The sequence below is a fragment of the Pipra filicauda genome, unplaced genomic scaffold (assembly GCF_003945595.2).
Source record: "Pipra filicauda isolate LSUMZ 115617 unplaced genomic scaffold, ASM394559v2 scaffold9_size5747161_pilon, whole genome shotgun sequence".
Lineage (NCBI taxonomy): Eukaryota > Metazoa > Chordata > Aves > Passeriformes > Pipridae > Pipra > Pipra filicauda.
The window spans coordinates 2,367,514-2,380,017 of record NW_024105198.1 but is presented as its reverse complement, the minus strand read 5'-3'; the positions used below and the strand labels follow the sequence as shown (position 1 = coordinate 2,380,017).

Sequence of the window (12,504 nt, the reverse complement as noted above, 5' to 3'; positions counted from 1 at the left end):
AGCAGCTCCCTGTCCATCACGCTGTCCATTGGGGTGGCATCATGGAGCCAATGCCCACACTGATGCCCCCAGTCCCACTGGCTGGGCCCACCTGCTCGGTGCCCTGTGCCTCTCACTCTGTGGCTGCTCTCTTCCTCCTTCTCTTCCTCCTCCTCGCCCCTCCTCCTGCTCCAGCCCTGCTACCACGGGAAGCCACAGCCCTGCAGGCTGAGCATGGCAGGGGCAGCAGGGCCACTCCTGGAGTGCCTCCAGCCTGCTCCTGCTGTGCTTTCTCCTCAAGGATGATGGATGAGGCAGAGCCACATCCCTCAGGCAGGACCTTGGGAGAAGGGACTGCCAATGGCGTAGGACAGCAGGAAGCCCCTGAAATGTGTTTGGGGTGGTGGGTAGGTGAGCATGTGTGCAGGGACTGAGGTGGTCACTGTGTGGAGATGGAGCTACTGTGGGCACCAGGCACCCATGATGGCACTCATGTCACTCCACCTGCCTTGCCTGCAGGCAGAAGGGAATTGGGGTTCTGGGACTTCCAGGAAGGGGCCGGGAAGGAGAGGATTTTGCCAGTGGGACAGGGCTGCAGACAACACTGGGGCTCCCCACAGGTCCTGGTGCAGCCCCGGAGTTTTGCTCCTCGTGGCCAGGAGCGAGCGGCCACACGTGCGGCGGATTGAACTGCACAGGCTGATTAGCACCAATTAATTACAGATGAGCAGCAGCCGCCGTCTGCTGCCCAAGTGCCTGGCAGCACCACGGCTGCTGGGGGGGAGAGGGGGCAGCAGGTTCCTGCTGGAGGAGGATAAGGATGAGGATAGAGTGCTGTGCCAAGCCACTCTCCTGGCCATCCGCCACCCTCGGCATCCCAAACTGATCCCTGCAGCCACGAGCCAATGCAAAGGGACTGTCGCCCACCACCTCCTGCCCCAGCCACCAGTGCAGACGTGCCAAAAGCCCCTTGAGGCTTCCTCCTGGATTCCCAGCCTCGAGAGGAACCTGTGGCCAGGCCACCAAGAAGTCGGGCCAGCCTCTTGACTTTGGGCTGGCGGCTCTGGGCCATGCAGCAGCAGGTGCATCTCTCGCCAGCACCTGCCTTGGGGACACACAGTGGTGGTGGGTTTGTGCAGGGACAGCGGCTGGAGCCCCTCACCCTGCTGGATACCCCCATCCTGCCAGGGGCCCCATCCCACCAGAGGCCCCATCCCGCCGGCGCTGCTCCCTCCGGTTACTTAACAGCGCGTCAGTAATTCCCGCAGCCACGGAGATGCCTGTCTTCGACTAATGCCATCCACGCCTCCTAATCCGGATCAGGGGAGGAAGCCCTGGAGCTCTGAGGGGCTTTGGGAAATCAGCAGTGCCTGCTGTGAGTGTTTATGTAAGGTGGCTGCCGTGCACAGTGCCAGAGGCCCCGGCACCCGGGGAGCTCTGCCAGCCCCTGGGCACAGGTGTAGTTGGGAAGGCAATGTGGGATCAGTGCCAGATTTCTGCACCCAGGCCCCCTTCGGAGGGCAGACCCTACGGACACAGGGGCCTTCTCTGGTGGGGCAGGACATTCCAGGGCACCATCCATTGGGAGACAGGGATGAAGTCAGGCCCCCGCATGTTTCACCAGCCCCATGTCCCTGGTGTCATGCCCCTTTGGAAGTGGCTGAGCTGTGCCTCATGCACCACATGGACCTGCAGGGATGGTGGGATGAGGCAGATGAGAGGAACATTTGGCCATTTATTACATACACATGAAAAAGGAAGAAGGCCTCTCTCATTTCCCTATTATTTATAACACTGTTTCCTTCCCTAGCACTTGGTTTGGAGCTCGGTGCAAATGTGGGAAGGGATGTGGTCTCTGTCCACCTCACCCCTGTTTTGGGGAGGGGAAATATCTGTCCCCCAACTTGGGGAAGGCTGAATCCATGCAGTTGGGACTCAGGTGAGCTGAAGCCATCCACAATGAACTCTGCTGTCCACCCTTGCCATGTTGGACAGACCCTACAGCTGCAGGAGAGCAGCACTGGGCACAGGGCCCTTCCTGGGAGTGTAACAAGGAGCCACAAACACAGAGTTCAGCATTAGGTGCCCCAGGCCATGGCTGGGCAGCGGGTGTCCAGGTGGGGCTGCCTCCTCCTCCTCCTCTTTCACCCTGTAGCATGAAGGTCACAGTTCATGTGTCCCCCTGACTGTGGCAGAAATAGCACCCGTTAATCTGCACCTTAAGCAGCTCTCCTGTGTGCAATTAGAGATCACAAGTCCCGGCCCCAGGGAACGTGTGCGGGCAGATAAAGCCTTGGCAGAAGGGCTGCCATGCCATGGTGGCTCCTGGTGGCTCTCAGTGGCTGCTAGTGGCCCAAAGGGCTCGGGGCACAGGTGGGCTGTGTTAGGGAGGAGTTGGTACCCAGGTGATGAAGGTTGTTGAGCTGATCCAGGCTGCTGGGAGGAGGTTGCTGGCAGCTCTGGGATGGTGGTACAGCAGTGAGCAGGGACATCCTGACCTCAGTGCTTAGCTCTGGAGGCTGAGCCAGAACAAAGTGCACCCCCAAGGCAAAGCATATGGGTGAGCAAGGAAGGGTTTGAGGGATGCTGGAGGAGAGGAGGATGGGTGGGGCCTTGCTGGAGGAGTTTGCAGCTGCCCTAGGCCATCCTTGGGATCTATGGCCCATCCCAAGAGCCAGCCCGGGGCAGCATCCTGCAGCCATCCCCATGGGAAGGGGATCCCACACTGCAGGCTGGCTGTGGGAATGCTGCTCTCCCGGCAGCTGTAAGGCAGAGCCACTCTGTGCTTTGCAAACCTTGAATTAATGATGTGTTAATTGGGTCAGGCGAGGCCAGCCTGTGGTGTTATGAAATGACCAGGGCTGAGCAGGTCATGCTGGGGGACAAGTGGTTGCAACACCAGGGGTGGCTGGTCCTTACCTGGTGATTCAGGGAGGGGGAATCCTGCCAAGGCCTTCACCCCAACATCTTGTACCCCATGGCAAGGGTGTCCCATGTGCCTTGGACCATGGCAGGTCATCTCTAGGTGACCAACCTCATGGGCACATTGGTCATGCAGGAAGCTGTTTGTACCTCCATCCGTCTGTTATCCAGCCAGGAAAGTTTGTAAGAGAGGGAGAACATCGGGAAGGTCCCTCACTCCCCTCTGCCATCTCCATCCACCTTCGTGCCCAGGGCTGGCCCAGCTCCACTTGCCATGGGAGCAGCTGTAGAGAGCCCCTGTGGGAACCTGCACCCCTTCTCACCAGGACCAGAGCTTCCACCTCAATTACCATCACCTTGCTCCTAAGCCCTTTGCCAATCCCCATAAGCTGCTTTCCCAGGGCTCCAGCAGCAGAGTATTTTTAGCCCACTCTTACTCGCGAAGCGTCTCCCCAGTTAATCAACTAATAGGATTCTTCCCGAAAGTACCTCTCCCACACTCACACACAGACACACACCCCCTGCATCCCCAGCCAAGGCTGAGTGGGCGAGATCAGATGCCAGGGGAGGGACAGCCAAGGGGGATATAAGAAGCTGCAGGACTGCGAGCAGCCCGTAGTGACTGGGTGGCACTGGGACGTGCCGGCAGAGGAAGAAGAGAGTGTCTGTCTGTCCATCCACCTGCCAGGTGAGTGCTGCCTGCTCTGCTGCCCAGGCCCTACCAGTGCTTCAGGGTTCAGAGTTTTGGAAAACACTCGGGGCGGGGACATTGGTGCTGGACTGTGGAAGGAGGGTGGTTTGGGGCTGAATTGGGAAAAATGAAAAGGATTTCAGCATGGCCAAGCCAGAGGGCACGGGTGGAGGGGTGGGGTAGTGGTGTGCAAGAGCTTAGCCAAAACTAGGAGGGGTTTGAATCCCTTCTCTGGGGCCTGGGAGGTGCAGAGGAGGAGTTCAGCTCTCCTCTCCTCCACCTTTCATTATCTCATCCCCAATTCCCGGGGTCTGGAGAGGTTTGAGATCTCTGCTCTCGCTCCCTTCCCACCTTCTCCTGCTGCTGCCCAAGAAACCCTGCAGGTGAGGATTCCTGAGCTTCACATCCCACAGCACCCAGGGGCATCAAAGATCCTGAGCTTGGGACTACTCCCTTGTCTTCCCATGGCAAAGAAGATCATCTCCTCCGACCATATCAACGCCTTCTCTCTCACCAGCATCCCTGTGCTTATTTACAGAGGCAACTCTGTCCACGTGCCCCTGGGACTTAACATCCTGCCAGGGATTAAGCTCTGCTCATGTCAGAGCTGCCTAACTTTAAGAAGCTGAGCTCATCCCACCCATTATCCTGGTGAATTGGCTGGTGATCCATGTGATATTTACGGATTCATCCTGGACACCGGGCAGGAGAGAGCAGGACACAGGGAGCAGCTGGGAAGGGCTGGGCAGCCCCTGCCACACTCCCAGCGTGAAGGCATGGGGATGGAGGGACCTTGTGCCTCGAGACCCCTCTTTCCACAGGGCAATTAAGCTTCCCTTGACCTCTCTCCCTGTGGTTTCCTCCTTTTCCCATGAGTGACAGGACGAAACGAGCCTGTTCCTGCTGTTAAGCCATGGCAGCCAATTTCCTGCAGACAGGAAAAATTCATGAAACTCTGTAAGGCCTTTTGTTCATTTGCTTGCCTTTCCCAGCCCTGAACCTGCTCCACTGGGAGTAACCCCTGTGCCTCCTATTTTAGAGGAATCACAGAATGCTTTGGGTTGAAAGGGACCTTAAAGACCTTCTCACTCCACCCCCTGCCATGGGCAGGAACACCTTCCGCTATGCCAGGTTCCTCCAAACCCCGTCCAACCTGGCCTTTGACGCTTCCAGGGCTGGGGTAGCCACAACTTCTCTCAGCAATTTGTTCCAGTGCCTCACCACTCTCCCAGTAAAGAATATTTTCCTAAATCTAATATAAGCCTACTCTTTCACTTTGATTTCTGGGACACCACTCTCCCTTTTTCTCTCTCACCTTCTCTCCACCACCTTTTTGGCCAGGGACAAGGGGCTGGCTCGGCCCTGCTGCTCCCTTGTGCCACCCCAAAGCTGGGCAGCCCCCACTGAACCTGGAGCTCCTGAGCTCTGCAAAGGGGACAGGCCCAGCAGTGCCATGTCCTGAGGGCTCTGCAGTTTGTTGGGGTGTGGGGGATGTGTCCTGCTGGAGGCAATGGCTGGGGGCTACCCCTTCCCCACCTCCTCACCCAGACCTCTCCTCATCTCTCCCCACAGATCCCACCTGTGCAGCTGCTGACTGAAAATGGCACAAGGAGCAAAGTAAGTGTCTTTATTTATTTATTTATTAATAATTGGGATGGAGCAGGGCCCTGCAGGGCAGCAGCAGAGGGAGAAAGAGTCCCCCCTGCTCTCCCCACCCACTGCTCCCATGGGCTGGAATGTGGAATCACAGCAGGGGCTGTCATGGAGCCAGGAAAGCCCCTTCTCTTTTTAATTCCTGTTGGGTCTTCTCACTTACCCTTAAGACACAGCAAATCCACCCCCTCCTCCATGGTCACCCCAAGCTCAGGAGCACAACATCCCCTGGGTGGGGGTTTGGCTCTGAATTCACAGGACACTGAATTCCTGGGGGACAGGACACCCCAAGCAGGGTCTGGGGTAGCTCTTGGTGGTGCAGCACATTTGCGGGGAAACCCCCATCTCCCTGCCCTGGGAGTGGGCTGTGCCCCACCCAGCCTTGTCCAGGGCATTCCCAAATATCTGTCTCTGTTTTCTCCACAGGGTGTTCAAGAAGACCAGCCCCAACACCAAGGTGAGTCCATGGCCTGTCCCCAGGCGTGGTCAGCCCAGGGACAGCCTGTCCTGGGATTCTCCAGGGAGAATCTGCCCCTAGGACCCAGGCTGGGTCTCCCTTCCCTTTGAGATCAGACTGATTCCTGCCAGACCTGCCACGATGCCACTGCAGGACTCATTTTTCAAAACAGAAATTAAAAAATACCCTGATGTGACCCCTTAACTGCAATGTCTGGTCCAACACGGTATTGAGCCCCACGACACAACTCAGGGCTACAAAATTTGGGACCATGGCAAATACTAACCTGCTTCCTCCTTTCCCTCCAGCTTTCCATCTACCTGGGGAAGAGAGACTTTGTGGATAACGTGGACTCAGTGGAATCTGTAGGTGAGTAGGTCTGTGCCCAGCACACAGGTGGAAGCACAGGCAGGGAGAGGCCAGGAACACTGGTCTCCGTGCAGATGTCTGCTTATCTCTGCTTTCCACTGGAGCAGAAGGAGCAAACATCCTGTTTTCCTGCAAATACCTTTAAGAAAAATGGTGGGGAAAGGAACAAAGTCCCTTTGTGAAACAACCCAGCCATGCTGCTGGGGGAGATGCTGGAGGAGGCATCACCATCCCCTGACCAGCAGCTCCCCTTGGTCACCTTTCAGCTGAAAAGTGGATTATTTGAGTTTAAAACGCTGTGTTTTAGGAAGAATCTTCCCGTGTGGGTGAGCTCACTGTTCCTTCTCTGCTTGTTTGCAGATGGTGTCTGCCTGATCGACCCAGAGTACCTGAAGGACAGGAAAGGTATTGATACAGAAACCACAGGGAATGAGGGGACGGGTGGAAACCTGTTCAAAGCTCACCAGTGACCTGGGGCTGTGCTCAGGTTAGAGCTGCAGTGTGTTTACAGCTCGTTGGACAGCAGGGCTGCAGCAGCACAAAGGCAGGAGGAACCCTGTTGGTTTTATATTTAGTGCCCGAGGCCCAGCTCCTGGTAACAGTCACGTTTCTGCTGAAGGGTTATTAACATAGTTTTTCTTTCTTTCCTGCCTACCCACCCCCTCCCCGCCATGCCTCCCCTCCACCCCACCCTTCCCTGACCCCTCTCAGTGTACGTGACCCTGACCTGCGCCTTCCGCTACGGCCGCGATGACCTGGACGTGATCGGGTTGACCTTCAGGAAGGACATCTGGGTCCAGACCGTCCAGATCTTCCCACCCGTGCCGGACCAGGCCCCCAAAACCCTCACACCCATGCAGGACAAGCTGCTGAAGAAGCTCGGGGAGAATGCCTACCCCTTCACCTTCGAGGTAGGGGCTGCTCAGCTCTTCCTGGCCATGCTCCCCCATGGAGTGCACTGGGATTTATCTCTGGGCATGCTCTTTATTTCCTTTCTTCTCTCTTTCCCTGTTCTGCCCAGATTGCCACCAACCTGCCCTGCTCCATCAGCCTCCAGCCTGGGCCAGATGATGAGGGAAAGGTGAGCTGCTGTCCCTAACCCGTGTCCCCTGGACCTCTCCTCCCTGGCAGGGGGTTAAATTGTGAGGTGCTAAAAATGAGAGCTGTTTCTCTTTCATGGGGACATGGCCTGTGGGATGAGGGGTGGGGAGGAAGGATGGCTGGAGTCAGCACCAGGATCTCCAGGGGAAGGAACCTAAACCTCAGGCAGCTCCAAGCCTCTCCTGCTCAGTGACCACACGTGTTCCCCCAGGCCTGCGGTGTGGACTTCGAGGTGAAGGGATTTTGTGCTGAAAATCTGGAGGAGAAAATTCACAAAAGGTATTTTCAAGGGATGCCTTTTCTGCCCCACAGCCCTAAAACTGAACCACGGGTTCTTTTCGGGGTGACCAGCGTAGAGGCCAAGCCAAGGGCCTGCTGTCAGCTTGTGCCATGTTTGGGTGGGGTATTCTGCCCGAAATAGGGGCAATGGCCCCACGTCACGTCCTAAGAGCAGGTTGCAATGTGCACCCTTTGGCTGGAGACACTGTGACTGTCACTGTGACCCCTGGAAGGTGGTGTGGACGTGCCCCCGGTGGGACACTGGGGGTGAGCCCTCCCATCCCGCAGGAACTCCGCGCGCCTCATCATCCGCAAGGTGCAGTTCGCCCCGACACAGACGGGGCCGTCCCCGAAGGCGGAGACCACCCGGCAGTTCATGATGTCAGACAAGCCTCTGCACCTCGAGGCTTCCCTGGATAAGGAGGTCGGTAGGGAGCTGTCCCCTGCTTCGTGCCACCCCGGGAATGGGGAGCAGGGTAACCATGTAACCAAACCTCTTCCCTCTGCAGATCTACTACCATGGAGAGCCCATCAATGTGACCGTCAACATCAACAACACCACCAACAAGATGGTGAAGAAAATTAAGATCTCAGGTGAGAGGGGGCACAAGGGGCACATCCTGGCACCCACCACATCCCAGTCTCCCTGTCAGAGAGGGGAACGGTGTGTCTGTGCCTCTGCCACGCCACCAACATGGCTCTCTCTTGTGTCCCCTCAGTGGATCAGATCACAGATGTGGTCCTCTATTCCCTGGATAAATACACAAAGACTGTGTGCACCGAGGAGATAAAGTAAGGAAAAAGGGGCTGGAGGTGATGTGGCATCTCAGCCAGAGGGAGGAAGAGAAAGGAGGAGGAGGAGGATGGGAGGGGGATGGGGAGAAGGGGTGTGGGAGACAGTTTTACACCAAGCAGCAAAAATATCAGGGTTAGAAGAGCAGGTGCAGAGGAAGCAGAGGAGAGGGAAGGCCGTGGCCCCTGTGGCCCCAGCACAAGCTGATGGTGGCCAGGAAGGTCCCTGGGGAAGTTGCACAGCTGCCCCCTGGCTTCTTCGTCTCCTCACTTTGCATTTCTGAGGGCAGCCACAGCCTCTTCACCCCAGAGAACGAGGAGGGATGGAGCAAAGGCTGGAGGGAGAAAAAAAGAAGTGGTTGTGGGGGGGAATGAAAGGAGGAAACAGGCCCTGGCAGCTGCGTGGGGAGGGCGGGGAGGCTGGCTCTGCACAGGTGACTGGGGTGATGCTGAGCACCCCCCAGGCTGGTGCTGGCTCTGAGCCCTCCTCTCCCACTCCTTCCAGTGAGACTGTGGCAGCCAACTCCACCTTCTCCAAAACGTACTCCGTGACCCCCCTGCTCTCGGCCAACCGCCAGAAGCGAGGCCTCGCTCTCGATGGGAAGCTCAAGCACGAGGACACCAACTTGGCCTCCACCACCATGTGAGAGCTGGATGGGGTCCCCCTGCTCCCCACTCCTACAGCTTCCCACTGCTCAGGGTGCTCTGGGCTCCCTGTGAGGGTCCCCCACACCTCCTGTGCCTGAGCCCACCCCGCCCAGCTGGAAAACTTAGGGATTTTGTGACACAGACCCACCTCTCCATCCTGTAGGAGAGATGCAGCCTCCCAGTCCCAACACTGTCCAAAGCTGCTGGATCTCTTTGCAGAGTTGGATCTTGTCTTGGAAGTAAATCCCAGCTCAGGCAGTTCAAGAAGCTTCCAGAAACTGCACTGTGGCTTCAGCCAAGTGCTCTGCCCTCCCCTCTCTTTTCCTGTTGTCCTCTCCTGCTAAATCCCACACGTAGAGGGGACATGGATACAGCCCTGAGAGCTGCTGTGGGGGGTGTGGATGGGACCTGTGGGCAGCACTGCCCCCTCACTGCTCCTCTCTGCCTTCCTCCTAGCCTGAGACCCGGCATGGACAAGGAGGTGCTGGGCATCCTGGTGTCCTACAAAGTGAAGGTCAACCTGATGGTGTCCCGAGGAGGGTAAGGCTCTGTGGGCACGGGGATCAGGGACTGTCCCCTCGGGCTGTGCTGGGGGATCTTGCACCTCCAGGGAGATGGAGAGGGGACTCAGACCATGGGCCCCCTCGCCCCTGCCCTGCTCCCCTGGTCTGTGGGGCAGTGGGCTGCTCTCTGACTCCCACCTCTCTGGCCCCATCACCCCTACTGTCAATCACCTTCTGTCCTATTATAAAACAAAGTCTAACACCTCCCCTCCTCTGCCTTGGTTGATTTCTGTGCCTTCTCTCCTGCTGCCACAGGATCCTGGGGGATCTCACTTCCAGGTAAGGGGGAGCTGCCTGTGGGGCCGGGCACGGTGTGGTTCTGGGTGGGATCATTGACAGAGGTGCTTTCCTTCCAGCGATGTCGGTGTCGAGATGCCCGTCATCCTCATGCACCCCAAGCCTGATGAGTGTAAGTAGAGTGTGGGATGCTGCCAAAACATGGGGAGGAAGGGGCAGCTCTGGTTCAGAGGGGAACCAGTGAAAGCAACCCTGATACAGCCTGTGCAAAGGGCCCTGCTCTGCCCTGGCTGGGGGGGGCACAGCTGGGCTGCACCCACCCTGTGTCCTGGAGCAGGGTGGGAGCAGTTCTCCCGTGGGATGGGCACAGCTGTCCAGCTGGGCTGCACCCACCCTGTGTCCTGGAGCAGGGTGGGAGCAGTTCTCCCGTGGGATGGGCACAGCTGTCCAGCTGGGCTGCACCCACCCTGTGTCCTGGAGCAGGGTGGGAGCAGTTCTCCTGTGGGATGGGCACAGCTGTCCAGCTGGGCTGCACCCACCCTGTGTCCTGGAGCAGGGTGGGAGCAGTTCTCCTGTGGGATGGGCACAGCTGTCCAGCTGGGCTGCACCCACCCTCTTTCACAGAGTGGTGTGGGAGCAGTTCTCCCCAAAGCACCCTTCCCAGCATCCCTCTTTCCACAAAAACACCCAGGCATTAAGGGGAGCTGTTAGCTGGTCTGTCTTTTCTGTACTAACCTGCACGTCTCTCTCTTTCCCCATCCCTTTCTCCCCATGCTGTGCTTATCACTGGACTACAGCTAAGATAAGGTAAAGAGATGTTCCCTCTAACACATCAACTACACAGATCTGTCCCTGTCAGAAGCAGCTGGCAATGCTCTTCCAGCCACAAGTGCCACCGCTGGACACAGTGTCCCCATGGCCTTGATCCCCACACTGAGGTCCCTCAACTGCTGGAAGTCACATCCCTGTGCTCCTAAATGCTCCCCAGCACCAGAGACCTCTTGTCCTCCCACCATATCATCTTATTCCAGCTGAAGCCACAGCTGGGGCTGCTTCCCTCTGGGAAGCCACAGCATGTCAAACCCATTCCTGGCAGCCACAGCCCTGGCTTGTAAAACCCCAAAGGTTTTGTGTCTGGTTCCACCCTGCAATGGGACACGAGCACTGCAGGCTGTCACACCAACCTCTTTCACACTGTCCCTTTCCCAGCTCAGCAAGGATATTTAAATTTCCAGTGGAGCAAACCTCTTGGCCTATCCCCATCATGGCTTCCTGTAGGATTTGCCAAGTCATTTCACATTCCCAAGCTTTTGGAATCACTTTTGCTGACTCTTTTTTTCTGTTTTCCTCCCCCACTTTTCACTTTGTGGCTCTCCCTCACTGTCACCTGCCATTTGCCTTTCTCAAGGAAGTAGCTCAGCTCTTTGTCACCACTTTCATTTATTTTCCTTCCATTTTTTCCCTTGACAATGCAAAATGTTGCCCTGAAAAACACCAGAAGTTGCAGGCCCAGCTCCTCAGGCCACACAGGCTCACAGTGGAGCCAGTGATGGGGCCTGGGTTTGTGTGCTGGGCTCAGGCTCACAGTGACCTGAGTGTTCCCTGTGGGGTGATGAGGACAGGCTGACCACCGTGTTGTCCCCAGTAGGAGCAGGGTCTGGGGGCCAGCAGGGATTTCCCCTCCTCACTCTGGTGCATCCCGTGTTCTCACCGTGCTCTGCTCTGCCTTCCAGTGAGGAGGACATTGTCATCGAGGAATTTGCTCGCCAGAAGCTCAAGGGAGAGAAGGACGATGAAGATGAGAAGGAGGAAGCCGAGAAGGAGGGTTAAGCTGCTGGTCCCACACGGCCGTCCCTGGTTTGGGACGTAGCTGCCCGTAGCGTTCCCCGCTGTGCCCACACGGTGCAGCCCCTCAGCCCCTCACAGTCCCCATAGGTGCCCCCTCCCCGGGCTCCTGGCACCCCCTCCAAGCCCTGGTAGTGGTGGCAGGAGCTGCTGCACCTCATCCTGGTGCTGCCATGCTGGAAAGCCCCCCGGTGCTCCCTGTTCCCATGGTGCCAGCGAGGGGACAGGGACAGGGTGGGTGTGGTGGCCCCGGCCGAGCATGTCACCCACACATCTGTCACCTGCCCAGCTGTGCCCAGCTCTGTGACACTGATCTCAATAAACCCACCCGGTGCCCGGTGCAGGCTCCGTGTTGTGCTGCGGGGGCGGGGGGGCCACCCAGGGCTGGGGGGGAGTCTGAGCCTTTGGGGCAGGGGCTGTGGGGGGCTGAGGCACTGCAGGACCCAGGGAACCTGTTCCTGTCCAGGTCCCCAGTATAGCAGGTACAAGCCAGGCCCATCTCTGGTACAGCCCAGGTGCATCTGTGGTACAGCCGAGGTCATCCCAGTACAGCCTGGGTGCCCTCCCCAGTACAGCCAGGCCCATCCCCAGTACAATCCAGGCCCATCCTCGCTAAAGCCGGGCCTTTCCCTGGTGCAGCCAGGCCCATTCCCAGTACAGCTGGGCTCCCTCCAGTACAACCACCCTTGGTACAGCTGGGCCCATCCCAATAAAGCTGGGTCCATCCCCAGCACAGCCAGGTCTATCCTGGTACACCCCTCCCCAGTAGAGCCAGGCCTATCCTTGTACAACCATCCCAGTACAGGCAGACCCATCCCAGTAAACCTGCACCCATCCCCAGCACAGCCAGGTACAACCCTCCCCGGTAGAGCCGGGCCCATCCCGGTCCGAGCCGCAGCATCCCCGCTCCGGAGGCTGCTCCGTCGGCATGGCAACCTCCCCAGCACCACGGCAACCGCCCTCCCCGT

General features: G+C 57.9%; 1 protein-coding gene across 1 annotated transcript; it reads left to right on the top strand.

Annotated features, from left to right (window-relative positions):
* The first annotated feature begins 3,546 nt into the window (after positions 1 to 3,546).
* ARR3 (arrestin 3) lies at positions 3,547 to 11,879 on the top strand. The gene is made up of 17 exons (XM_027724990.2): positions 3,547 to 3,589; positions 5,165 to 5,209; positions 5,672 to 5,702; positions 6,011 to 6,071; positions 6,432 to 6,476; positions 6,783 to 6,982; positions 7,093 to 7,152; positions 7,384 to 7,451; positions 7,740 to 7,875; positions 7,961 to 8,045; positions 8,171 to 8,243; positions 8,749 to 8,886; positions 9,348 to 9,431; positions 9,710 to 9,733; positions 9,811 to 9,863; positions 10,489 to 10,498; positions 11,425 to 11,879. The coding sequence occupies exons 2-17, from the start codon at positions 5,193 to 5,195 to the stop codon at positions 11,519 to 11,521; spliced, it is 1,182 nt and encodes a 393-aa protein (XP_027580791.1). The 5' UTR covers positions 3,547 to 3,589; positions 5,165 to 5,192; the 3' UTR covers positions 11,522 to 11,879.
* Positions 11,880 to 12,504: the final 625 nt, after the last annotated feature.

Coding starts and splice junctions, on each gene's coding strand:
- ARR3 (XM_027724990.2), top strand. Junction 8,887..9,347: donor AACTTGGCCTCCACCACCAT/GTGAGAGCTGGA, acceptor CCTTCCTCCTAG/CCTGAGACCCGGCATGGACA. Junction 9,432..9,709: donor CTGATGGTGTCCCGAGGAGG/GTAAGGCTCTGT, acceptor CTGCTGCCACAG/GATCCTGGGGGATCTCACTT.